At 40.6% G+C, this 25,642-nt stretch overlaps 4 protein-coding genes and 1 long non-coding RNA gene across 6 annotated transcripts; 3 read left to right on the top strand and 2 right to left on the bottom strand.

Annotated features, from left to right (window-relative positions):
- Nucleotides 1–885: 885 nt before the first annotated feature.
- ccdc152 (coiled-coil domain containing 152) lies at nucleotides 886–5,579 on the top strand. 2 transcript variants are annotated; one of them, XM_015022349.1, is made up of 8 exons: nucleotides 886–1,108; nucleotides 1,622–1,727; nucleotides 2,501–2,569; nucleotides 3,343–3,407; nucleotides 3,668–3,803; nucleotides 3,973–4,079; nucleotides 5,010–5,105; nucleotides 5,216–5,579. In XM_015022349.1, exons 1-8 carry the CDS (start codon nucleotides 1,046–1,048, stop codon nucleotides 5,342–5,344), a joined length of 771 nt encoding a protein of 256 aa, XP_014877835.1. In that variant the 5' UTR covers nucleotides 886–1,045; the 3' UTR covers nucleotides 5,345–5,579. The 2 variants fall into 2 exon arrangements, with proteins under 2 accessions (XP_014877835.1, XP_014877837.1); XM_015022351.1 differs by lacking the exon at nucleotides 2,501–2,569.
- Nucleotides 5,580–6,312: 733 nt separating this feature from the next.
- nim1kb (NIM1 serine/threonine protein kinase) lies at nucleotides 6,313–10,588 on the top strand. Its single transcript, XM_015022348.1, has 4 exons — nucleotides 6,313–7,077; nucleotides 7,553–7,828; nucleotides 8,576–8,844; nucleotides 9,323–10,588. The coding sequence occupies exons 2-4, from the start codon at nucleotides 7,555–7,557 to the stop codon at nucleotides 10,085–10,087; spliced, it is 1,308 nt and encodes a 435-aa protein (XP_014877834.1). The 5' UTR covers nucleotides 6,313–7,077; nucleotides 7,553–7,554; the 3' UTR covers nucleotides 10,088–10,588.
- Nucleotides 10,589–11,771: 1,183 nt separating this feature from the next.
- On the bottom strand, nucleotides 11,772–14,696 carry LOC106939814 (growth arrest and DNA damage-inducible protein GADD45 gamma-like). Its single transcript, XM_015022357.1, has 3 exons — nucleotides 13,804–14,696; nucleotides 13,537–13,735; nucleotides 11,772–12,899 (listed from the first exon to the last, which is right to left on the bottom strand). Exons 1-3 carry the CDS (start codon nucleotides 13,944–13,946, stop codon nucleotides 12,786–12,788), a joined length of 456 nt encoding a protein of 151 aa, XP_014877843.1. The 5' UTR covers nucleotides 13,947–14,696; the 3' UTR covers nucleotides 11,772–12,785.
- Nucleotides 14,697–17,285: 2,589 nt separating this feature from the next.
- On the top strand, nucleotides 17,286–19,517 carry LOC106939815 (growth arrest and DNA damage-inducible protein GADD45 gamma-like). Its single transcript, XM_015022358.1, has 3 exons — nucleotides 17,286–17,847; nucleotides 17,940–18,138; nucleotides 18,780–19,517. The coding sequence occupies exons 1-3, from the start codon at nucleotides 17,747–17,749 to the stop codon at nucleotides 18,891–18,893; spliced, it is 414 nt and encodes a 137-aa protein (XP_014877844.1). The 5' UTR covers nucleotides 17,286–17,746; the 3' UTR covers nucleotides 18,894–19,517.
- Nucleotides 19,518–23,142: 3,625 nt separating this feature from the next.
- On the bottom strand, nucleotides 23,143–25,596 carry LOC106939810 (uncharacterized). The gene is made up of 3 exons (XR_001422919.1): nucleotides 25,389–25,596; nucleotides 24,914–24,989; nucleotides 23,143–23,940 (listed from the first exon to the last, which is right to left on the bottom strand). It is a non-coding gene; the product is annotated as an uncharacterized LOC106939810 (long non-coding RNA).
- Nucleotides 25,597–25,642: the final 46 nt, after the last annotated feature.

Below are 25,642 nucleotides of genomic sequence, written 5' to 3'. Positions count from 1 at the left end.
TTGAGTGGAAAAATACTGAATATTTTAACAGTTTAATCGCTAGTTTTGTTAGCACATTCCGCCACAACTGGCCCTTTGAAAATATTAGATTAGTTTCATTTAATGTCATAAATAGAAGGTTGTATTTCTTATAACAGTAAATGACTGATTTCAGCTGCATTTGTTAAACCTGTTTAGCTTTCTGTAAGAAGTTACCTTCAGCTGGATGATGAGCAGGAAAACTGGAGGTAACATTTAGCAAATGGTCAAGGAAGTGGACTGATAAAATGAGGTTTAATCTTAATTTTCTTTGCATGAATGTTTGGACAATCTTTGGAAAACTTTCCAGACATTTGTGGATCCATCTCATGTCAGCATCTAGAAAGGGAAATGGCTTCTTTTCTGCCAATAATATGGGTCACAATAAATGTAAAAAAAAAACATTCAAATTTTATAAAGTTACACATTAAACAACTTTTCAACAACTTATGTTGCTGTCTTGTTTTAATCTGATCTCTTTGAAGTGTCCTTGAAATTGGTTGGCTGTCTTCCGCAAGGTGGCCATTTTGGATTTTGAGGTCAGGGTTAAAATTCAACATCAAAGGGTCATTTTATTAATGTTTTAATTAAGATTCAATAAGAACAATTTAAATACTATTTTATAATTTAAATATATTATTTGCGTGAATTTTAGTGATAATGTTAGTTAATGACCAGTGGATGATAAATATAGTTTGCATGATAACACTGTATATCTGCTGTTCAATTTTACATGTGGTCAACTATGAAAACTAAAACGGACTCCTACTTTCCTTGGGCTGCCAATAAAAGAACTTGGTGATGGAAAAAGTCAATAATAATAATAGTTTTTATTATTAATATGCTTTTGTTTTTTTGTTTTTAAACCTGATCTGGAAGCTCTCCCTTACTGAAGCTCGCACTGTTCTCAAAATGGCGGCAGCTCGTTTCGTCAGCTGTTAGCTTAGCGTCAGTAACAAATACAGACACAAAAACGTAAAACTACATAATTCAAACATTTGTTTTGGTATTTCTTTTATCCAACGGGATGGCGAAGTTAAACTGCGTGAAACTGGAGGGATTTATGGCGGAATTCGGTCGACTGGAACAGGTAAGGAACGGCTAGCTTAGCTAGCTAAGTTTGGACTAACGCTCTTTACCGGAGTGATGGCGTTAGGCACAAAACGATCTTTTCCTCGCTTTTAATTTTTATAACATGTTGAGTGAACCCATTTTTTCACTTTTCGTTTTGATATTGTGCCTGTTTTATGTTTAAGTTTGGAAATGTATCATTTTAGTCAAACTTTAAAGCTACCATAATATTGCACATTCGACACTATATTTAATGTACCACTCTACTTAGACTGGGCGAACAGGGTCTGCAGTCCAGTTTCTTTTATAATTGATGAAACTTGTTTAGACATTTTTATGGAAAAACAAAAACTCCGGAAAAAAAATCTAGGAAAAATTCAGGTGTTTGTCCAGCAAATTTGCGACTTTTTTGAAACCCAGAAAGTTAAATTTTTTTCAGCCTTTGCTCTGACACTGAATGTATTTTCCACGATTGTTTGTTTTAAGGGAATTGATATTGAACGCAGCATTTTCTCTTTATTGTGTTTTTCAGAACATTACAGAGCTGAATGGTGCTAGAAACCTCCTGGAGATCAGGCTGGAGGATTCCAACAGGCTGGTGAACTTCTATGTAAATAAGGAGCAGAGTCTCAGAGACGGTGAGGATCTTTGTTTGTTTGTAGTTGAACTTGTGTTTTTTGTCTCCCTCTAGTGGCGTTTTGCAGTCAGAACAGTTCACTGTTTTCATCCCGAGCTGAAAAACTTCAACCGAAGAGTATTGGGGCTAAATTAGAGGTTTTATTTAAATTATGAGAATCATGTCATAATTTTATGACAATAATAATAGTAATATTAGCAGAATATGTCATAAAATGATTTTACTTTTATTAAAATTAGTTTTAATGAGAGTAATATGATAGGTGTCAGGATTTGACATGATCATCTTCTCTAGACTTAATTTTTTATCTTTTAAATTCACTTGTTTGCAGAACTATTTTAAGGTCCTTCTACTATAACATTTTGATGCTGATGTATTAAAATATTATCTCCTATCTGCAAAACTAATACCAACACAAGTTGTTCAAAAATCCCCATTTTAATAATTTATATTTTTTCATGTAGGAGTTATAAAGTTACAGTTTCATTCTGCTAATATTCCACATTTTTCTGGAAATACTGAGTTTATTCTCATATTATTATGACTATTCTCGTAATAATATCAACTCATTCTCTTGATTTTTATTTTATTTTACTGATAATAATAACATAATTTTACTGAATTTTAGCTTTATATTTTCCTTTTTTACTCCATTGCGTAGGTTTGCTGATTTTTTTATTATTATAAAACATTTCTAAGGCAGATTTCTAAATTGATTTTTACTGAAGTGATTCTTTGAGGTCAGTGTTTGCAGCAGGTTGATGCTGTTTGCAGAGAAGGAGAGCCTCCTGCTGACGGTGGACCGGCTGCATCAGACGCTGCAGGAGCAATGTGACCTCAGAGGTGACGGCGCCACCTGCTGGTGGGAAGAGTTAAAACTCCAGAGAAACCCAACAGAGGCTTGAGGAAAAGACGTGTATTCATCCTGGACGTGGTTTAATGATTTACTTCAACAGTTCCAGTTTGTGCAGCAGTAAAGCTAATATAGAAAGAGCCCTCAACATAATGCTGCCACCACCGTGTTTGACAGTTGCTGCAGTTCTGTCTTCATAAGAAACATTTAACTAATATTTAGTGGGAGTTTTTCATCATCAGCCATTTTTATGTCAACATTTTTTTTTTTTAAATTTTGATTAGAAACGGCAAAACTCCAAATAACTTCCTTAATTTAGTCGTTTCCAGAAAAGAGTTGATTTGTTAAAGATGAAGCATCTTTAGCACCAAAAAAGGTCAAAGTTCAAACCTCTACTTTCTGCTTGTGACAGCCATGAGTAACGTTGATATCTGAAGAATCATTGATCATCGATTAGTTTCTAATGGAAACAGTTTAAGTTTCCATGTGGATTAGTGGAAATCCACTAAACATTCAAACTGGTGCAACAATCTTTTTTTTAAAGTTTATTGTTTTTAATCTTCATTGAAAATATTATTGAAAGCCTGAAATCTGAATGGAAACAGCTGAGTGTGTCTGATGGGATTTTGGTTTTATGAAATAATCTGTGAATGTTTGAAGCTCCAAACAAAGTGAATTATTTTAATCCAGAACAACAGGACGAGTTTTAGGGGGTAAACTTTATGTTTATGTTGTTTTTGTTATTTAATTTTTGACGTTTCAGTGGAAAACAAGAAGCTGAGGATGGAGGTGGAGGATCTGAAGGAAGAGAATGAAAGAACAGCCGAGGTGAAAACAGGAACAAACTGGTTTTAAAAGGCCTGAATGTGAATGTTCCTTATTTTAACTCTGTGCTAATGCAGCTTTTCATGTAGGAGTTCTCATAAAAATATTACCTTATTCTGGTCACTGATAACAGATTATATGTTACGATTTTACTCTCGTTTCATCATCGACTTTATTCTGTCTCTGATTCAGTCTCATCTCTACCAGACTAGGATTAATGAAGCTGAATAAACTCCTTCATTTTGTCTGGTTCTGTTTTGCAGGCTGGACGGTCCGACGTCCAGCTGCTGCTCAGCCAGATGGCAGCAGCTGAGGACAGACACCAGAGGGCGCTAGAGGCCGTCAAACAGCAGAGCAGCAGAGAGGTAGAGGAGGCGCAGATACAGGCGCAGAGGCAGAGTAAGGGTTAATAAACTTATTAACTTTAACTGGTTATGGTTTTTATTTATTAGTTTCAACCATTTATTTCCTGGTTTATTTTAGTTTTTGTTTTTAGAAATGCCGTCTGTCCAGTGGAAACCCATCAGTTTGGTATAAACCAGTTTTCAGGGGTTTGTTGTTTTTCCAGTGGAAGCTAAAGATGCTGAAGTTCAGCAGCAGCTGGAGGAGATGAAGACGAGGATGAAGGAGCAGGAGAGGGAGCGGCAGAGCGAGATGCTCAAGCTGCAGATGGAGGTCAGTGAAAAAATCATTGTTTTGTTATGAAAGGTCACAGCTGCTGCTTATCATTTAACAGTTTATTTGTTACATCTCAGAATCAGATGTAACTGTTTATAATGTTTATAATTTCTCATATTCTGCAACTCCAGAGTGTTTAGTCAGTTTTCTGGTTCGTTGCGCCCCCTGCTGACACCCACAGGTACTGCAGGAGGCTGGACCTGCTATGGATGAGCTTGTTTAGAATCAATTAATCAGTTAATTGGATAAAAAACTGGCATTCTGCAGATTTTTCATTTAACCACTTAAGCTGTTTTATATAACACAATGTTATAAATACATTATAATATGCAAATGAACAAATAACTGAAAACTTCTGTAAATAAGAAAATAAACTTTATTCTCTAAAATGTAACAGAATTCCTTCAGCGAACGATTAATTGATGATTTGAAAAGATCTGAGTTAAATAAACTGAATGTGTGACTTTCTGGACTAGTTGTATCATTTACTCCACCCTGCTGCTGTTTTTATTTTAATGTTTTTTTTGTTTAGTTATGTTGAGCTAAGAAAAACTGGGGAAAAAATAATTTAACAGTTTTAAAGAAGTTTTTTTAACAAACGTTGAACCAGGTGAAGATAAAATATTTCCCATCCAGAGATCCTCAAGAAATTCTTTTGAATGATTTAAAATGAGAAATGTTTATTTTTTGTAGAGTTTTGGCTTCATTTGAACTTTTTGTTCTTTCAGCAAATGGCCTGTTTGAGTCTCTAAGCTCCATTTATTGAGTCATGATTAATCAAATAATGGTGATTAATTAAGATGTAATTAATTTAACCGTTTCAGTCCCAGTTTGAAGCAGGTTGTTAAACCTGCCTGAACTAAACGATTCATTTGGATCCTCCAGTTTGAGCCGTTTGTTTATGTTTCTGCTTGTGTTTTCTAACAGTTTGGTGCGAAGTTAGCTCGGGTTCAAAGTTCAGCCCAGAGGAACCAGCAGCAGCTTCATGGATCCAACCTTCTGCCTCAGAGCGTCTTCAAGCGGGTGAGCAGAAACAAACCTCAGGTTCTGATAGACTGACCCAGATCTTAGCCCTGTGTGTGTGTGTGTGTGTGTGTGTGTGTGTGTGTGTGTGTGTGTGTGTGTTTGATCAGAAGCTGCAGTTTTTCCAGGAGGAGAAGAATAAAGAGATTGCGGCTCTACGTCAGAGAATCAAGGAGCTGGAGGAGAGCCAGGGCGCCGTCAGCAGCAGCAGCAGCTATACGAAGAGGAGGAAGTTCTAGTTTGACTCGGTCGTGTTCAGAAAAGTTCAGATTCGTGTTCTGGTTGCCGTAGCTTCGTTTTCTTCGTCGTCTTCGTCTTTTTCTCGTTCTGGAAGCACGTTGGACCCCACACTGCCGGCCGTCAGAGGCTCTAATCCCATTAGTCAGCAGCAGAGGAGGACGCTGAATGAGACGCTAATCTGTTCCTGCAGCTTGAATCTGTTTCCATTCAGAGAAATAAATCAGTCGACTGCTTTCCGTAGACTCATTAATTCAGCTTTAAAATCTCACAGTTTGGTTTTGGTTTGATGTTTGAAAGCCTGAAAAAGGTTTTCTGAGAAACACCAGGCTCATGGTGGAATGAAATGCACCCTTTACATATGGAAAAACTAAGTACACCCACCTGTAGCAGGAAAAACTTCTTCAGTATTTAGCAATATAGATAGTTCTGGAGCAGTTTGGGTCTAATCTTTAGTAGTTTCCCCACCGGAGCTGGTTGTTAAGATGCGTTACCGTGGCAACAAGGTGTCGTTTTTACAACAATATCTGAACTACGACCATAAATCCCAGAGGCGTTGAAAAGGTGGAAGCTGAAACTTCACTTCCTTCCTTCTTATCCCATGACAGAGATGGAAAGAAGAGCAGCAAAAGCAAAGGAGGTGGATCAGCAGAGCTTTTCTAACAGCTGATTCAGGACACACTGCTGAGAAATATGATCTATAATTTGACTAATTAGAGATGATAATCAATTAATTGATTACTAAATTTGAGTATCAGGCTCTAAAAAGGATAATTTATTGACAAACCAACATTCAAAGCAGTAATTAAGTCAAAACTGTTCAATATATATAATGTATGTATATTCATATTTGACATTTCAGATGGAAAAAACACCTTTATTTGTACCCATGTTTTAATCAGAACTCTTGAAGTGGCCGTTTAGCTTCACCTGGTTCAAATTTAAAAAAAGGAAAGAAATTATTTAGCACCTTTTGCTATTTAGTAATTAATCTGTAATTGTATTTTTTTTCTTTCAGTGTCCAAAGGTAAAACATGCAGGATGTGGCCACTTATTAACCTGGTTAATCGTCATATTATTTGATTGTTCAGACGAACTAAACGATGAGTTAATTGTCGGCGGAGCCACGTTGCTGCTCAGGTGTTCCCACCTGAATGAGCTGCTCTCCAGCCAGGTTCTGATCTTGTTCCCTCTAATCTGTTTATCTCTGCTCTGCAGCCGCGCTCTAAACTGGACTGTCCTCTAATCTGGACGAGAACATCGGCTAATGCCGTTGCATAACGGTTCATCTTCAACCGAGCCTCCAGGGAATGAAACGCCTCATTTCCTCCCACCTGACCTCAGTCTGCATAAATATCCCACATTCTGATGATTAAAAACATAAAATACAGACAGAACCAGAAGCTTTTGTTTGTTTCGGTTTAAATGTAGCGGGTCAGAGTTGAACTCAAACAGGATTAGCGATCATGGACACCATCTTGGCCGCTGTCCATTGCTGGAGGGATGAAGAGGCGTGGCCTGTGGCGTCGTCTCAGCCTCCTCCTCCTCACCTGTCTGCCGTGTGTTGGGTCGACAGTCTCAGCTCTCTGTTGGAGAGGAAACGGGTGGAGGCGGTGATGCTCTGACCTCAGCATGTGAGAAGGTTCTGGTTCTCTGGGTCCGTCTGGACCGGACTGTTTGGAGAGGACTCCATCCACGGCCATGTTCTGAAGAAGACGGGCGGTTTGGACAGCTGGTGAGATCTTTACTTTTAACCTGGTTGTAAAAACTTGGAAGCCTGTGGGATTATTAATGGATCTGATTCCAAAAATAATCACAAAAGGAACTGTATTCCTCTATGGACGAGTGATGCTAATTAGCATCATACCTATTTTGTTATCAATACATACAAGATGGTGTGTAAATACTCTTTATTGGTTGATTCATATGACTCTCATATTAGAAGTGATTGATACCATCTAGTGGTCAGAGTGTGAATTACATGGAGTTCTGCTGAAAAACTCTGTAAATGATCTTAACCTTGAACTAGATTATATTAAGACTGATAAATGTCTTCTATACATGATATATTAAGATAAACAACATGTGAACAAAGTTCCAAAAGTTATTTTTCTGGCTGTTTTGCATTAAAACAAACAGAAATGTTGGGTGGTTTAAGACTTTTGCACGGCTCCAGGGTTGTTCTGAGTCCTCTGGTGTCTGTTTCGCAGCGATGCCTGGAAGCCAGTACCAGCTGACCCGCACCAGGCTGAGCCACAGCCTGTACAGCCTGACGGACAGCTCGGACGGCGGCCATGAGGAGGAGCGGCCCAACGACGCGCCGCGCCTCACGCCGCTGCAGAAGCTGACGGCGGCCATGTGCAAAGACGAGAAGACCATCAAGGAGCTGATCATCGGCCGCAGGGTGGGCTTCTACAAGGTCAGAGGGGAGATCGGCTACGGGACTTTCTCCAGGGTCAAACTGGCGTTCCACGCCCTGACCAAAGGTACCATCAGAACCTCACCTGCTATCTGTCAAGTGTGGATATATTAGCAATTAGCATTTAATATTGTCCATTAGCCTCTTGAATTTCAAGATGACTATCATTTTTCAAGATGGCCGCCATTTTTAAACCATTTATTACAGTAAAATGTTTTAATATTTTGGATGAACTTTTTGTCTCAGCCTGTTTCTTTCTTCACAATCAGCTTTTCTGATTTTGCTACATATTATTACTTTTCAACTTTGGTAATAAGTTAAACATACCATGTGACAGTCATCTTAATGGTTAGCATTAGCTTCTGCTAACTTTTTCATGTGTTTTGGAGTGTAGCGTTAAATTTTAGTGGTGAGTGAAGCTAACTCTTTGGTTAGTAGTGTACATAACTACTATGGACATAAATATGTTGTGCATTACAACCATGGCAGCCATTTTGAAAAATATCCACCAGTAAAAAGAAACAAGATCAAGAAAATATGTATGATTGTTGTTGTTCAAAACATGTAGGCTATGAAACCCATCCATCTGTTTGGCAATGTTAAAGCAAAAATTTCCAATGACAACCACGGTGGCCATCTTGAAAAATCAAAAAAAAGATGGATAATATGGGTCCAATCATTTCACTTGACACAAAATTATTCATCTGTGGTAAATATTGGCACCATTTCCTTGATGACCGTGGCAGCCATCTTGATTTTTTCCATTTTTATTAATCTGTCTGCTGCTCCTCTACTCTTGTTGTCCTGCAAACAGACAAAGTGGCTCTGAAGATCCTGGACCGGACGCGGCTGGACTCCCAGACCCAGCAGCTGCTGTCCAGGGAGATCAGCAGCATGGAGTGCCTGCAGCACCCCAACGTGATCCGGCTGTACGAGGTGGTGGAGACGCCCAGCCGCCTCTTCCTGGTGCTGGAGTACGCCGGAGGAGGAGATCTGCACAACCGGATCTGCAGCGAGGGGAAGCTGTGCGACAACACCAGCAAGATCACCTTCGCCCAGATCCTCTCTGCCGTCAAGTACATGGTGGGCGATTCTTCAGAAACCTTTTGCTCCAACTGTTTATAGGAACATAAGAACCAATCAGTGGCTAACCCTAAACCGCTAATCATAAACAATAGTTCTGCTAATGCTAAATTGCTAAACCAGTATGGTGTTTATTGGATGCTAATGCTAAAGCTGAAAACAATGAAAACAACATTAGAGTTACTCAATGTGACATTTAGCTTCCTGCAGCTACATCAGCCAATCAGTTCTTGTAGCATCACACATCCATTGCAACCACGGCAGCCATTTTGAAAAATGTCCACCAGGAAACAGAAACACAAAATCAAGAAAATAGATGATTTTTATTGTTCAGAATATGTAGGCTATGATTTGACATCAAACATGTTTATCTAATTGGCAGTTTTAGAGTAAAAGTTAAAACATCAATATTATCCTTCCAGTCCAACCAGTTCTGGATCTGCAGAACCAGTCCAACCCGTCTCTGTTTCCCCTTCAGCACAACTTGAACATCATCCACCGCGACCTGAAAGCGGAGAACGTTCTGTTCACCTCCGCCGGCTGCGTCAAAGTCGCCGACTTTGGCTTCAGCACGCGCGTGGCGAGCCGCGGCAGCGCGCTGGACACGTTCTGCGGCTCGCCGCCGTACGCCGCCCCGGAGCTGTTCAGGGACGACAGCTACCTGGGCCCGCCGGTGGACGTCTGGGCCATGGGGGTCCTGCTGTTCTTCATGGTGACCGGCACCATGCCGTTCCGGGCCGACACCATGGGCAAGCTGCGGCGCTGCATCATGGAGGCCAGCTACGCCATCCCGCCCTGGGTGCCGGGCCCCTGCCAGCGGCTCATCAGGGGCATCCTGAAGCCGCTCGCCGCCGAGCGCTACGCCGTGGACCAGATGCTGGGCTGCGATTGGCTGCTGCCTGTGGAGTTCCCCTGGGCGCTGGCGCCGCCGGAGCCGCCCGGCCCGCTGCAGAGCCTGCTGGAGTCGGAGCGCGGGAACCAGGAGGACGAGGAGGTGGAGGAGGAGGTGCGGAGCGCCCTGGAGGAGCTGGGCTTCACCGCCGAACACCTCCGCAACCACCAGCTGACGGACAGCCGCAGCCCCGTCACCGGCGTCTACCGCATCCTGCTGCACCGCACGCAGAAGAGGTGGGGCTGCGACTCGCTGCCCGTGGTCCGCGGTGTGGTCAGGGACCCCAAGAGGGAGGGGCTGCGGGCCTACAGGGGCCTCAGGCACACCTCCAAGTTCTGTGTGCTGTCATAACGGACCACTACGGGTCGGTCTGCGGCCTAATCAAATCATTCCTAGATAACGAGAGTTTAGTCTTTCAATCCAGACAAGCTGCTGGCCACGCCCCCAACTCAACGTTTACACCTGCACCTGAAAATGGCCGCAAACAGATCCACAATTATACAACAGAACATCTTTGAAAAGCAGAAGTGGAGCCTCCTGCACAGCCCAATCATGGACCAATCATGTCTTTCTTTTTTGCTACGTAACGATCTGAGAAGTTACATTCAGGAAGTTTTTTCCTTCCAGACCCAAGAAAAAAATTGCCAACAAATGGCTGGTGTTTTTTTTAAGTGCTCTGGTTTGTTTTTAGAAACATTTGAGACCCAAATGGAAGAACGAAAACCTTCAACATCTCTCCTTTAACAGCTTCCACTTTGCTTAGATTCATGTTTTATACTGAGTTCAGTGCTGGAAACTTTTCTGTCATTATTTATGTGAAAGTGCCTGAAAAACAAGAAATAAAATGAATGTGAGGTCAAAGGTGAAACCTGAAATTTGAAATGTTTTTTTTTCTTTTTTCAAAACCATTTTGTTTAAATGTTGACAGTCCAACAAAAAGTGCTACAAGGAATTAAGTTCAGAAATCCAAACTGATGTTGTGGACAGGAATGATCTCCAGTAGCAGTCAGTCTCGCAGGGAATCTGAAGATACCTCTGACTAACAGCTCAGTATCTGGATGGCAGAGACATAGCATTTTCTGGATGACATCATCAGTTGTTAGCTGGCTTTGCTAATCCTGCTCCTTTGCTTTTGCTGCTCCTCTTTAAATCTGTTTAACTGTACGGTCAGTAAGTAGCAGCTCAGGTATTGGCAGAGCTTCTAAAATGCAAACCAGCTGTAATTAGTTGTAAAAACCCAAAATGCACTGTTGCCATGGTTACACATCATTATAAATGGCCCATAGTCCTCTCGGCAAGAAAATATTAGCGAGAAAAGAGAAAAAACCTCGGAAATTTCTGAGATTAAAAATTTCTAGGTTTCAAAAGTTGATTTGTAATATTTCAAGCAATTCTTTTCTAGAAATAAACTTCTGAAACTGCTGAGATCTTAAACTTCCTATTTATTTCCTAGAAAATCCCTGAGTCTCTTTCTTGCAAATGTTTTCTGAGGGTTTTTTTTTTCACTCATGGACCATTTGCTTTGATGCATAAATGTCAAAAGTTGATTTCTAGAAAAAAAAATTGCTTGAAAATTTCCAAATCAACTTATGAATTTTTCTTTTCGTAAGGCACCGTCATAAAAATGTGAGGAAGCCCAGGAATATGCAGTAAAAGTGAAAGTTTCATTCTGTGTTTTTCCAGCCTGGTTGGTGTGGAGCAGGTGGCCCCTGCAGGGCCCCAAACATCTGATCTGTTTACTGTCACACAGTTGGTAAAAGTTTGGTAAACAGCAGCACCTGGCCGGACCGAACCCTCCCTCTGGTTTCTCTTTCTTCCCTCAGCCTGACTCCGCCCACCTGACCCCTCTGACCCGGGCGGCAGATGGCGCGGCGTGGCCCCGGAGACATCTGCAGCCCAGACAAAGGGCCCTCTGTGCGCAGCAGCTATTGTGTGGAGAAGCATAGAAATGCAGATGAAGGCGACGCATCAGGGAGCGAAGCCACTGATCCGTGAAGAACGGAGCTTTATTCACCCAAAAAGTGAAAACCAGAAATTCATCTTCAAGGATTTTATTCAGCATTTTTCACTTAGAAACGTACAAAACTATTATTTCTAACCAGTTTAAAACACATCAGTTTTTTTTTACAGTGTTTTCAAATTCAAATTCTTTTTAACTATGCAAAAAAAAGCAACATTCTTCATACAAGTTTTGCATTTTAAATCAAAATCAGCTCAAAATCAATTTTATCCTGGTTAAATAACTTCATATTAAATCAGAATTGCAGGTAAAAAAAGGAGAAAACATTCTGGTCCAGATCTTAAGGGTAAAATTAAGCAAAAACTTCTTAAAACAAGTTATACAGTCTAAAACTAATCAAAAACGCCTAAAATCTCATTTTATCTTGGTTAAATTGTTTCAGATTATATTTTCAGTTACATCAGAATTAAAGGCATTTTTTAAAAAAAAAAAATTAAAACAAATTTTATTAGGTTTTTTTATGTCAATAACTTAGTGTCATTTTCTAAAGTGAAACCTTTAGATTCGACTTTTCTAGATTAATTTTGTCATCGTTAAACTTCTAAAGTGAAACCTTTAGAGAATTAAGACAATTCTGGAAAGTGGGAAACATTTCCGCTGACTGCAACTGCTGCCATGTTGCTCAGCCGAAGACGAACATCTGAAAAGTCTCTTTCCAAGATGGCCGCTTCTTCCTCAGCACCGCTTCTTCTCCTGCTGCGCGTGCTTCTGCGTGGCGACGTTCGCTCCGTGGGAACCACGGGACGCAGAACTCGCCTCTTCTCCTCCCTCTCCAAACCTCATCCGCACAAAGAATGAGGGTCGACGGTGTGCCGCCCCCCGCTGCGTGCCCGGCCTCGTTCGCAGAAAGAACCAGGCTCATCTTGGCACGGACGGCTGCGGGGGGCGGCGGCGGCGGTGCCGGCGCCGTGCTAGCCCGGGCATGCTAGCTCCTCAGGAGCGCCCAGGAAAGAACCGGAAACAGAATCATCCCGGTCGGGATGAGGATTTCCAGGTGTGAACGGATCAGGTGAGCGGCAGAGAGCCGGGTCAGCGCTCCGGGAGGCTGATCTCAGGAACCCAGTCGTTCAGCCGCCGGCTCTCCTCGCAGAACAGGTGCAACTTCTCCAGAGCCGGGTCGTCCCAAGACCCATCGGCCGGGTTCTGTTGGAGCGACAGGAGGAGCGTTAGCAAGGAAACAGCTGCTGAGCAGGGCCGGAGCTACAAGGCTCACAAAGGGGCCATAACAACAAAAATATGGGGAGGTGGTTTTCTACTGTTAGCATCTATATTGAAAATCAGCTACAAGTGTTGGAATTTATTAGTTTCAGGTGGGAAACAAAATGGCCGACTCCAAATTCTGACTCATTGATTGGTATAAAAAATATACTAACTTAAAAAAAATAATGGAGAGAGTGGTGATTAATATAATTAGAATACATTAAGAACTTCAGCTTTAAGTAAAAATTTGATTTAATTCTTGGAGCAGAAATGTGTAGAAGATAAAATCAAGCAATAAATGGGCTGTAATGTTAACATTTTTTGGAAATGTAAAAAATTTGATTCTGCAAACCTATCAGTGTTCTGATAGGTTTGCAGAAATTAATTTGGCCAAAATATGTCTTAAGCTAACAATAAATTTATTCAGCCCAGTCACACCTTTTAAGTGTAAAAATTAAATATATTCTGTAAGTTTCAGCTCATTTCCTCCAGTTTAATGTGTATTTATCACAACATTGATGTATTATTGTAGGGCTGCAGCCCCCCGCAGTCCACCCCGTCGTTCCGCCCCTGGTCGTACCGTAATCAGGACGCAGTGCGCGTCTTCCTGCTTGTCTCCGACGATGTCGGCCAGACGCTGCGTGTCGCTGACTCTGACGATGCTGATGTCGTTGTCGAAGCAGAAGGACTGGATCAGGGTGAAGTGGATCTGCAGGGCCACGTCCCACTGGAACTGCTCGTCTGTGGCCAGGACGCAGAACGACACGCTGTCCGGGTCTCTGTGGAAACAAACCGGGTCAGATCGGGTCGGGAACCAAACCGACCATCAGCGGATCTCCAAACTTACAGGTTCATGACTTTGGCGCACTCGTAGACTCCCACGGTGAGAGACTGGTTGTCTTTAGCCGAGACCAGAACTTCTTCCAGGGCTGCGCCTGCGCACTGAGCGCGCTCGGCGGGCTTCTGGATCAGAACCTCTTCAAAAGTCATGATGCAGTCGGTGAGGATGAGGATATTCCAGGAGGAGGAAGAGCGTTTGGAGCGGAGCGGCTTCACGCAGCTGCTTTTATAGCCCCGCAGCTCGTGCGGCGCAGAGAAAGCGGCGCGCGCTGATTGGCTGCGGCTGATAGGCGCATTGATGTGATAATGCTTTTGTCACACTTTGGCTCGTGGCAGATTGATGGGGGTCACGCGCGCTCCCCTTCTGCACGCAAACAAAAGGAAAATATTTAGGTTTCAAGTTTTAGTTTGAGCAGAAGCTTCACTTTCCCACTTCATGCACTCAAAAAAATTAACAAAATATGAAACGAATTTATCTAATTTTTAATCCCAAACGACAAACAGATGCTTGATGTTGTCATTTTGTCTTAAAATCAACCAAATCTTTGCACTGATGGAGTCAAACAAAAGGAAACTATGAAGTTTCTGCAGAATGGAAACAGTTTCAAGTTTTAGTTTTTGCAGGAATCCACAACAGCTTCACTTTTCCACTTCATGCATTTATAAAATTTACAAAAATAAAACATTTTTTTAAAAGTTCAAATGACAACCAGAAGTGCAAAATTGTCGTTTTGCAATAAACATGCAACCAAATCGGTGCATTCATGGGGGATCAGACAAAAGATCATCAAGTTTTCTGCAGAATGGAAACAGTTTAAAGTGAAACTGTTGCGGATTTCTGCAAAGACTAAAACTTTCCTACATCATGCATTCATAAAATTCACAAAAATAAAACAGAATTCTGTCATTTTTATTCTTTAGTGACGGCCTTAAGTGTGTTTTGCTTGTCTTAAATGCTCCACATCGCCTGTTTCCAGCTCGTCTCTTCATGTTTGCAGGTTTGCTGCTCAGATGGAGCCGGAAGTGAGAAGCCCCGCCCCCACGCTGCGGCGCAGGTGGACCGGACCATCTGTGGACTAGAAGCGGACCTTAAAACCACCCGCATTGTTTTCACAGAAGCCCCACTTTTTATCACCCCTCCCCCTCCTTATCTCCTCCATACAAATGCAAATGCGCAGCGCGTGCCAGAACTGAGCAAACTCCACGTGGCTCATCAGCTGTCCGTTTATTTACATCAGAGAAACTTTGACACGCACTTTTAAACTCACCACAGAGAGTTTAAATTTGGAGAATTTGAAGAGTTTTTGAGTGTGTTTTGTTTTTCTTTACGATCTTTTTGCGGTTTTACGCATTTAGAGGTCCAAACTTTAACTCAGAATAGATTAGATTATCTCTATCGGATGGAAAACATCAGTAAAAATCTTTTTTGAAACCAAATTAAACAGGATTTTAGTTCGTTTCAGAGTAAAGATCCACTTCGTCACATTAGATCTCAATAAAATGAGTCAAAAATAAATCAAATTTCAAGGTGTACTTTATCGTGGATGCTGATTTCACTTTTACGCACGCTTATTCGGGCACCAATAGCGCAAATTCTCCCCCATATTTGCCCTTTTTTAATTTGCATACATTCAGTGAAACCCGCATCTTGCGTGCGGCTCGCCTGCTGCCGCATGAATAGCTGAGGAGGGGCGCACAGGTTGGCGCTGATTGATTCAGCGCTATTGTTCTGCGGCAGATGGAGAACTGTCGCTATGAACGGAGAGGGGGGTCGTGGTTTGACCCGCAGACCCCCTCCAGGGGTTCGGCCATCTTTTGTCTGCGATCCTCCAAATTCTGCAGCCTGTTGTCTGAGTTTTGATTAAATTTAAACTCCAAACAGGAGAAATGGGTCCGAACCGTTTTACCCTGAAGCCGGAGGTCGTTTTAGTTTGGGGTGTAAACATGTTTTATTTACCGGCAGCCTTAGTTCCACACCATGTAAAACTATGCTGGGGCGCCGGTGGAGGGGCGCCAAATATATAAAAAAATTAGTTTCCGTCCCAGTTTTTAGTGACATAAAGCTAAAAAAAAAAAGCCAACTAAAGATAATTTGTTCCACTTTTGTTTGGCGCCACCAAACTGGCAAAACTGCTTTTACTTCTCCTTAAAAGAGTTTAACGGTGATTATTGCTAATATTAAAGAATTTTTGACGTATCAACCCAAATGCTGCAAACCTTATATTCTGGAGTTAAAATGAAACTCTTCAGTTCATTTCTTCACTCTCTTGTTTTCTAGTCATTTTATTTTTTCACCACTCTGTGAAACTTGAACTCATTCTTCCACCTTTCTTTTTGCCCACTCTTTGCCCACTCCTCCAGGGATGATTCGGCTCATCCCGACTGATCCGGACACGGTTCTGCTGCAGAAAGGATCAGCTTTCATGGCAACAGGCGGGGCGCGTGCACATCGAGCCACAGCTTTTGTTGCGGCTGCACATCTGCTCCGTTTGCGCCTCTAATCTGATGGAGAAGTTGCGGCACCGCAGCGCTGCGGCTGCATGTCTGCGGGTTGTTTGACTCCCGAGGCTCAGCAGGTGCTGCCTTTGTCCGCCCCCCCCCCCCCCCACTCGGGACAGATGGTGTCCCTCCGCAGCGCTGATAAAGGAGAAGAGAGCACGTGACCCGCCGCCCCCAGATGCCACGCGCCCGGACGGAGCAGCGGCGCGTGGCACTTCCTGATCCTTAAAGGGAGAAAACACGCTGTGGAAATACCCACGGAGATGTTACCGTGGAAACTCTGTTCTCACTCTATTTGAAGCTTTAAATACCTCCACCAGTAGGGGGCGCTGATTATAGAGTTACACAACCAATCAGTTTATTTGTTTCACACATTTCAGCAACAAGACATTTCAAATATATTCACTTCATAAAAACACAAAAATCAATTGAAATATTACATTTTCTCAAGCCATTACACATCAGATTGATTGTTTCATTGATTACGTTTCAAACCAACCCCCTAACCCTAACCCTAAAGGCACTCAGTGTTTCAGCTGTTTTACAGTTTTCTGGAAGTTTGTTCCAGATTTGTGGTGCATAGAACCTGAATGCTGCTGCTCCAGGTTTGGTTCTGGTTCTTTTTAGACCAGAACCAGAACCTGAGGGGTCTAGACGGTTGGTACAGCAATAACAGATCTTTAATGTATTGTGGTGCTAAACCGTTCAGTGATTTATAAACTAACAACAGTATTTTAAAGTCTATTCTTTGAGCTACAGGGAGCCAGTGTAGGGACTTTAAAACTGGTGTTATGTCTCTATCTTCCTGGTTTTAGTGAGAACAGCAGCAGCAGCTTCTGGATCAGCTGCAGCTGTTTGATTGATTTATTAGTCAGACCTGTGAAGACGCTGTTGCAGGAATCAATGCGGCTAAAGATAAACGCATGGATGAGTTTCTCTAGATCGCGCTGAGACATCAGTCCTCTAATCCTGGAGATGTTCTTCAGGTGATAGAAGGCTGACTTTGTGACTGTCTTTATGTGGCTCTGAAGGTTCAGGCTAGTTTCTAGTTGTAATAACTGACTAGATTGTTATTTAGATCCAAAGATATTGACTTCAGTTTTGTTTCCATAAAAGCTGCAGAAAGTTTTGGCACCCCATAGTGATTCTTGCTTTTTAAATTGATCATTTCAAAGCTTTAGCTGCAGTGACTCCTGTGGTTTTTTACATGAATAACTTAGAAGTGACAGTTTCTATGTCTAAACCCTTTTGGACAGGAGCCGACTGACTTTCTGAGTTTTCTAAAGGCACGCGTCCCTCAGGGTGGGGAGGGGAACGCAGTCGGTTGTTGCTTTTGTCCTGAAGGGAACCAATCAGGCAGTGAACGCGTGCCGGCTCCGCCGTATAAAAGCCCACTGACTCTTTTAGGAAGTTCAAATTATTTCCTCTTCACGTTCTGAGCCTAACAAACCATGAAGTCTCCTGGAAAGTCCTTGAAGGAAGCATTGGTCTGCGCTCAGAGCGAACACCGACTGACTGTTGGCGTCTACGAAAGCGCTAAGATAATGACAGAGTGAGAAAACTTTCATTTTTCTTGCTTTTTCATGCATCCTGTGTGAGTTTTTCCCAGCAGCTGCTAACAGGAAGAGCGTTTTCTGTCCACAGAGACCCAGACAGCGTGTCGTTCTGCGTCCTGGCCACAGACGAGCAGTTCCAGTGGGACGTGGCCCTGCAGATCCACTTCACCCTGATCCAGTCCTTCTGCTTCGACAACGACATCAGCATCGTCAGAGTCAGCGACACGCAGCGTCTGGCCGACATCATCGGAGACAAGCAGGAAGACGCGCACTGCGTCCTGATTACGGTACGACCAGGGGCGGAACGACGGGGTGGACTCCGGGGGCTGGCGGCCCAACAATATTACATTAAATTTCTGATAAATACAAATTAAATAGGAGGAAATGAGGTGAAACTTACAGAATGTTTCATATTTACACTCAAAAATGTGACTGGGCTGAATTAATTTAGTTTGGACAAATACATTTCTGCAAACTTACCTTTGTCGTCGACCTATCAGAACACTTATCACAGTCCAAAATCAATTTTTTAAATTTTTTTTTTTAAATTGTTAGCCTCATTGCATTATAGTCCATTCAATGCTTGATTTGATCTTGTACACATTTCTGCCCTGAGAATTAAATCAAATTTTTACTTAAAGCTGAAGTTCTGTATCATTAATCATCAATTTGTTTCATGACTTTTCTTTAAATTTAGTATATTTTTTTTACACCAATCAATGAGTCAGAATTTGGAGTCGGCCATTTTGTTTCCCACCTGAAACTAATAAATTCCAACACTTGTAGCTGATTTTCAATATAGATGCTAACAGTAGGATACCCCCTCACCCCCCATATTTTTGTTGTTATGGCCCCTTTGTGAGCCTTGTAGCTCCGGCCCTGCTCAGCAGCTGTTTCCTTGCTAACGCTCCTCCTGTCGCTCCAACAGAACCCGGCCGATGGGTCTTGGGACGACCCGGCTCTGGAGAAGCTGCACCTGTTCTGCGAGGAGAGCCGGCGGCTGAACGACTGGGTTCCTGAGATCAGCCTCCCGGAGCGCTGACCCGGCTCTCTGCCGCTCACCTGATCCGTTCACACCTGGAAATCCTCATCCCGACCGGGATGATTCTGTTTCCGGTTCTTTCCTGGGCGCTCCTGAGGAGCTAGCATGCCCGGGCTAGCACGGCGCCGGCACCGCCGCCGCCGCCCCCCGCAGCCGTCCGTGCCAAGATGAGCCTGGTTCTTTCTGCGAACAAGGCCGGGCACGCAGCGGGGGGCGGCACACCGTCGACCCTCATTCTTTGTGCGGATGAGGTTTGGAGAGGGAGGAGAAGAGGCGAGTTCTGCGTCCCGTGGTTCCCACGGAGCGAACGTCGCCACGCAGAAGCACGCGCAGCAGGAGAAGAAGCGGTGCTGAGGAAGAAGCGGCCATCTTGGAAAGAGACTTTTCAGATGTTCGTCTTCGGCTGAGCAACATGGCAGCAGTTGCAGTCAGCGGAAATGTTTCCCACTTTCCAGAATTGTCTTAATTCTCTAAAGGTTTCACTTTAGAAGTTTAACGATGACAAAATTAATCTAGAAAAGTCGAATCTAAAGGTTTCACTTTAGAAAATGACATTAAGTTAAGCCAATAAAAAAATTAATAAAATTTGTACGAAAAATTCCTGCAATTCTAAAATATAAATTTGAAACAATTCAACTGAGATAAAATTACATTTTAGGTGATTTTTGGTTAGTTTTAAAAAGGAAAAACTTAGTTCTTTGTAGCAAATTGACTGAATAAAAATGTTTCTTAAATGTTTTTCTCAATTTTTGTGTAGATTTTTGCTTAGTTTTACTTTTGAATAACTCTTAGAGAAATGACTCAGTTAAACTATTTATAAATGCATTAAAATACTTTGAATAATATATGGACCCAAAAAACATTGGCTTTTTTTTTTTACCTGAAATTCTGATTAACATTTTTTTAATTAATTTGAAATAATCTAAAATATCTGTTAGTCTTATCTAAATATTTTACTTTAGAATATGACCCAATAAAATGTTAGAAGCATAAAAATAAAATTTTGATGTTAAAGTTTAAAATTGAATAAGCAGTAATTTTGATTTAAACTGTATAAATAAACACATTATTCTCTTAAATAACTGCAATTAAGACATAATTACTTTATATTCTGCCATATTTTGATCCAGATGAGAATATTTTTAATTCTCCAAAGGTTTCTCTGTTAGACAGTGACAGAAACTATGGTCTAAAATGTAGTCTTAAAAAAAATTCACATTTTAAAGGAAAATTATTTTTTGAAAATCCTTTACTACAAAGAAATTTGGTGTATAAAATTCTGAAGAAATAAGAAAATTGTTTTACTTTTTAATGAATATGAAAAGACAACATGAAAAATGAAGTATGCAACTTATTTTTACTTAACTTCAAATGGCATAAAAATATGTTAAAAGTTGTCAATTTGTTTCTGTCAATTGTTTTTTTTGTGTGAATAAATACAATTTTGATTCAAATTTTGCTCATTGACTTTTCTTTTTTACAATTACATACAATTTACTTATTTTACTCCATTTTCATTGTTTTAAGTTCTTAATTTTTTAAATCTTTGAGGACCATATGTGGAAATGACCAAACATTTTCCTGCAGCATTAGATTCAGGCCCACATTTGTTATTTATTTATTTTTTAAAACATTTTTTCCATCCACGTTTCTTGTAAAACTTGACTTTCAGTTTTCTTGCTAACTTCTGTTCTATATCTAATAGAGTTTATCTAAGTGTTATTTGGGGCCTGCCCATGGTCTTTATTTATCATTTTATTTTCTTTGGTTTATTGGTTGTTTTTTTACCCATCATGCTTCAGATGAACAACAGCTTAAACAGTTTTATCTACTTTTAATTTTTTTTTTTTTCTGGGGTCACAATCACAAATATTTCATTAAATTCAACTGACCTAAAGTGTATCAGAAATGACAATATAGTTTAATTAAATAAGAAGTGATATTAAGTTTTTTTAATACATTTTAACTACATTTTATCAAGATGCTGACCTGGTTTAACTAAGTTATCACGTTATTTGCTCTGCCTTCACCAGCAGCATTTAGTTGCACTTAGTTGCCTGTTTGTTGATTCTATTGAGGCAGCGACTTAATGAATGTGATCTTTGGTTCCTGACGCGCGCTGCCTTTTCTTTTCTCTCCAGTTTGGCGTTCAGATCTTTGAGGCCTTTGATTGAACAGGAATCTCTCTGCCCTGCATGCTGCTGCCACTACTGAGGCTCTAACAGCTGCTGCAGCGTCAACGCCCCGCTGGGTCACCCACACATTCAGCTTCAGACACTTGACACATATCCATCTTTATGTAGGTTCAAAGAAATGGAGAAACCAAATCTACAGAGGCATATTAGAGCCATTGTAGGTTTATGTTAAAAAAAAAAGTTTCTGTGAAAACACTCATTTTTCAAAAAAGTCAAATTCTTTTTCCTCTGTCTGCTGTTGTACAACAGTGTTAGAGATCAATCAGACAAAAAAGTTGCAAAAAAAATTAGAGAATCTGTTTGTTTTAGAAGAGAAAACAGTCCTTTCAATGAGTCCTTTAAATCTCCATAGCAACCAATTGCCCTCCAGTTTAATGAGGCGGTGAAAAGCGTTTAGAGGCGGCTGTGTGCCGGGCGCAAGCCGGCGGCCATTCATGCATTCAGAGCCTAATCCTGGCCAACAGCAAGAGTCAGCAGAAACACCAAGTCAGGGTTACATCACCTCACTAAGCTGCAAACTCTGCCTTAAAGGAGCAGTTCCTCTTTTCTAATCTGATTGTATAACAGGAGCTGTACATCTGGGGATGGAGCGCTGACAGCTACAGACTTCTGTGTTGAGTCAGAGCTGCTCTTCCTGATCAACCTCTAATGCCCTTCATTTCACCTTTAGCTTTAAGAGCTCTGCTGCTGCTGAGCAACACAAAGGCAGAAACAGCAGCAGATGGAAACGACGGGCTACCAGAGTCTCTACTGGGCTCAAACATCTAAAAAACACAAAACATCAACTCAAACTGGACAGAATTTCAAATTTTTACTCTCCTTTGCATTAATATACACCGTCCAAAACTTTATTTATTGTGCTACATCCTCAAACTGTATTTATTTTGTCTTTCATATAATAAAATAATAGAAATTTTTGCAAAAATCCCAAAAATATGTATCTGTTGGAGCCCAAACAAGTTTTCTATTGCTTGTTTCTGAAGTGCTACGCAACAGCAAACGGCTAACAAGTTTATCATAAACTTCATCTTAGCATAAAGCAGAATTTATTTTTCAAAAATGATTTTATGCTAAATCTAAAGCTATACTAGCATGTATTGAAACTCTTGATTTAGCATAGCTTCCATTAGCATCAGATCAATTTTAGCATAAATTAAGTCGTGGCCTTGGCTTTTTCTTGATCCTTCTGGGCTACCGTAGGATGGATAAATGGATGAAAAAAGTGATTCAGGAAATCTCTATGCAGAAATAGGTCCAAGTTATTAGTGAAAGGTAAGATTAGTGAGAATAAAAACTATTATAGAGAACTTCAAACTTTACTCAATAAAAACAAGTTAAAGATATGAATTTCAAAAGATTTTTAGATGCTATTTTAGCTACATAAGAACATTTATGCATCATCTGTAGAAGTTTGAGTGTAAATCCTTTTGCACGTCTCTGTTTCAGATGAATAAAAGTGCCGAAAACAGCCGTTTCAGATACTTCCTGTCTGCTAGCAATGCTAATCTGCCTTATAAACATGTTAATATCTCCTGCTGTCATTTCCAGACGTGTGTTGAACCAGCCGGCTCCTCCGCCAGCAGCTGCTGATGCTAATTCCTGGCTCTGATGTGGCTCATAATGAACCTGATCACTAATTACATTAACAAACCCGACTGGCTCTCAGCAGGGAGGGTCAGTTTGGAACAACTGGCACTTTCACCGCTCCAGGAATTCATGCAAAAATGACATTTTTTAACCAGAAGTGAAAGATTTGGGGGCTTTCTTTTGTATCTTTGAAGTTTCTTGTACCCTGCAAAAACAGAATTTTTAGCCAAGTTTCTGGTGCAAATATCTTGAATTAACTTGAAATAAGAAAACTGATCACTTTTTTTAGCAAAACATAGGAGCTTGTTTAAATTAAATAATATTGATGGAAAACTCCAAGTTCCACTGGCAGATTATTTCACTTGTAACAATCTATTTTTGCCACTTTATAAGTTAAATAACTAGAATAAAATCTCTATAATTTTGTGCAAAACAAATTGTAATGAACATATTTTGTGTGGCTTAGGCTTTGGTTGCTAGGTGATGGGCGGAACTTCGCTGAGGTTGCTAGGTAACGGGCAGATTATTTCATTTGTTACAAATCACTTTCCTCATGTTATAAGCAAAATTAAATGCCAATGGAAGTAGTACTTCTTTTTAAATCAATATTTATGGATTATTGATTTATCGTACTTAAAAGTTAATTACAACAAAAGCCACAGAGGAAGTTATGCTAAAACAGAAGTTATGTTACTTTATACTACGACTCTATTTTAATAGTTTATTCTCCTAATACTATGATTTCATTCTCGTAATTTTATGTTTAGTTTCTTAGAGCGGCCATAAGACTCCAGTCATAAATGTTCTCTGATTCTTTAGACAATAAATTGGGGCATGACTCTAAACTGAAGAGCAGTTTTGAGGCAGTTTTATGATATTCATTGTTTGTGCAACTCGCCAAAAATAAAACTGACCGAAAAGCTGCAGGCAGCACTTGTGCTGCTTCATGAATGGACACAAAGAGCAGAAAGCGGGGTGGGAGGGGCCGCCTCGCCTCTCCTTTGTGGGGAATAAAGGCGCAGTCCGGAGCAGCTGCTGCTGGCTGACCGGGACTTTTGAGACGAATCCTTTCACCCAAAACAAAGTCTGGAGCCGAGAGTGAGCGGAGGAGGCGGAACAAAAGGCACGCTTAGGCAGGACAGCATGGCGTTGACTCCCCATTCAGCAGCAGGAGGGGGAGGGGGGACGGGCTGCAGCTTTTAAAGTTGACAAGAGTCACAAAGGTCCGCCATATGGACGCAGGGACATCATCTGCTCAGGAGTCACTGAAAGGAAGACAGGACAGCCAATCAGAGTTCAGTTCTTAACAGCTGCTCTGCCCAGCAACGAGAACTGGATTCTGATTGGCTGCTGCGGTGGGACACTACCTGATTAGCCTGATCGATGCTGAAGATGTAACTGACTTTTTAAACCATTCCTAATTTATACAGTGAAAGTTACATTTGTTTTATCTTTGTTTTGTGAAGTTAAAAATGGGTTTAAGCTGACAAAACACATTTTCACTTAATGTGTTGCCTGAATTTTTTATTTTAAAAAGTAATGCATATTAATAGTTAAATACAACGGTGTGTATTGTATACAGAAAAACCGCTATTTTTTATTTTATTTTACCAAAAATCAAATTTTCTAGAAAACAAAAAGGAAATTTTTTAGTTTGCAATTTGCAAATTTTAGACTTTTGAATTTCAAAATTTTCAAAAGTGAAACATTTTTGACTCTCTCTCTATATAAAAACATGTCAAAATTATGTATGAAGTTTAATCTTTTAATGATTTTTGGAAAGGAAACTTAATATAAATACAAACCCTTGTGCATTTTGTGAGTCAAATATTAAGACAACAGAACTTTAGTTCCAGTTTAATAAATGTTTTTTGAAAATATTTTCAAAACTGGATCTTGTGTAACAAATTTAATTACACTTAAGTTTTTTCTATAATAAATTTAGTCTTCTAAAAGAGGATGAAGAGTCAAATTATGGTAATTTAATCCTGGCTACAGTTTTTTAATCCACAAATGCCGCTTCTTAGAAATCACCCCCATTTTTATCATTTTTTTTTAACTCTACTGCTTAAACATGTTTTATACATTTTAGCAAAGATAAACCGCTGTTACTGTTTAAAAATCAAAAACTACATTTAAGCAGAAAATATTTATACAATTAAACAAAAACGGAAATCACAGTAAATATAAACCTTTTAAATCTTGTGAACAAAGTTTTATCAAACAAAAACATCAGACCTGATAAGGTGTGAATCTGCTCCACCTAGTGGAGATGTGTGGTAATGACAATCAGATTTGTGGAGGAATTTTGAATCTGAAACAGAAGACAAAAAAAGGTAGTCATGTTGTCTTCTGACTAATATTTATATCAGTTTGATGCTGAAACACTTAAGTGCAACAAAATTGCTAATAATAAATCAGGAATAAACCCCCCCATCAAGGTGTGCCATCTATTTTCCTTGTCTAATACCAGAGAAGTAAATCTGTCTGGAACTGCATCAAAACCCACCAGTTTGCTTAATTAGTAAACATATTCACAGTAATGCCATTAGTTCTTTATCAACAATAAAAACCTCAATGTACTTCCGGGTTATCCCAGTAAGTGTCAACAACTGTCATCTCGATACACTTTGGAATAATTTTAGTTCAGTCACCTATATTCCAATTGCTATTAAATTTAGAACAAGGTCAGTTAATTATTAAAATAGTTTACATAGTTTGTAGAAACGGCGCCTGCAGGAGAGTCGTCAGGGTTAGGAACTAACAGGCGATGAACAAACGGAGAAATCCTACAATCCTGTGACACGGCTCCGCTTTTGTTTACTTTTTGTGAAGGAAATTGCGCTGGTCTTCTTCAGAGGTTTTGTGTCGATTCCTTCAGTAGTTCTTGGTGCAGCGCCCCCACGGGCGATGGGGGGAACAGGTTTGGCTCTTTTGACTCAGTGCAGTGTGACAGTTAAGAGTGCT

This window comes from Poecilia latipinna, unplaced genomic scaffold (genome assembly GCF_001443285.1).
Source record: "Poecilia latipinna isolate Pla-1442-1.1 unplaced genomic scaffold, P_latipinna-1.0 Scaffold2990, whole genome shotgun sequence".
Taxonomy (NCBI): domain Eukaryota; kingdom Metazoa; phylum Chordata; class Actinopteri; order Cyprinodontiformes; family Poeciliidae; genus Poecilia; species Poecilia latipinna.
This window is presented reverse-complemented; position numbering and strand designations above follow the sequence as displayed.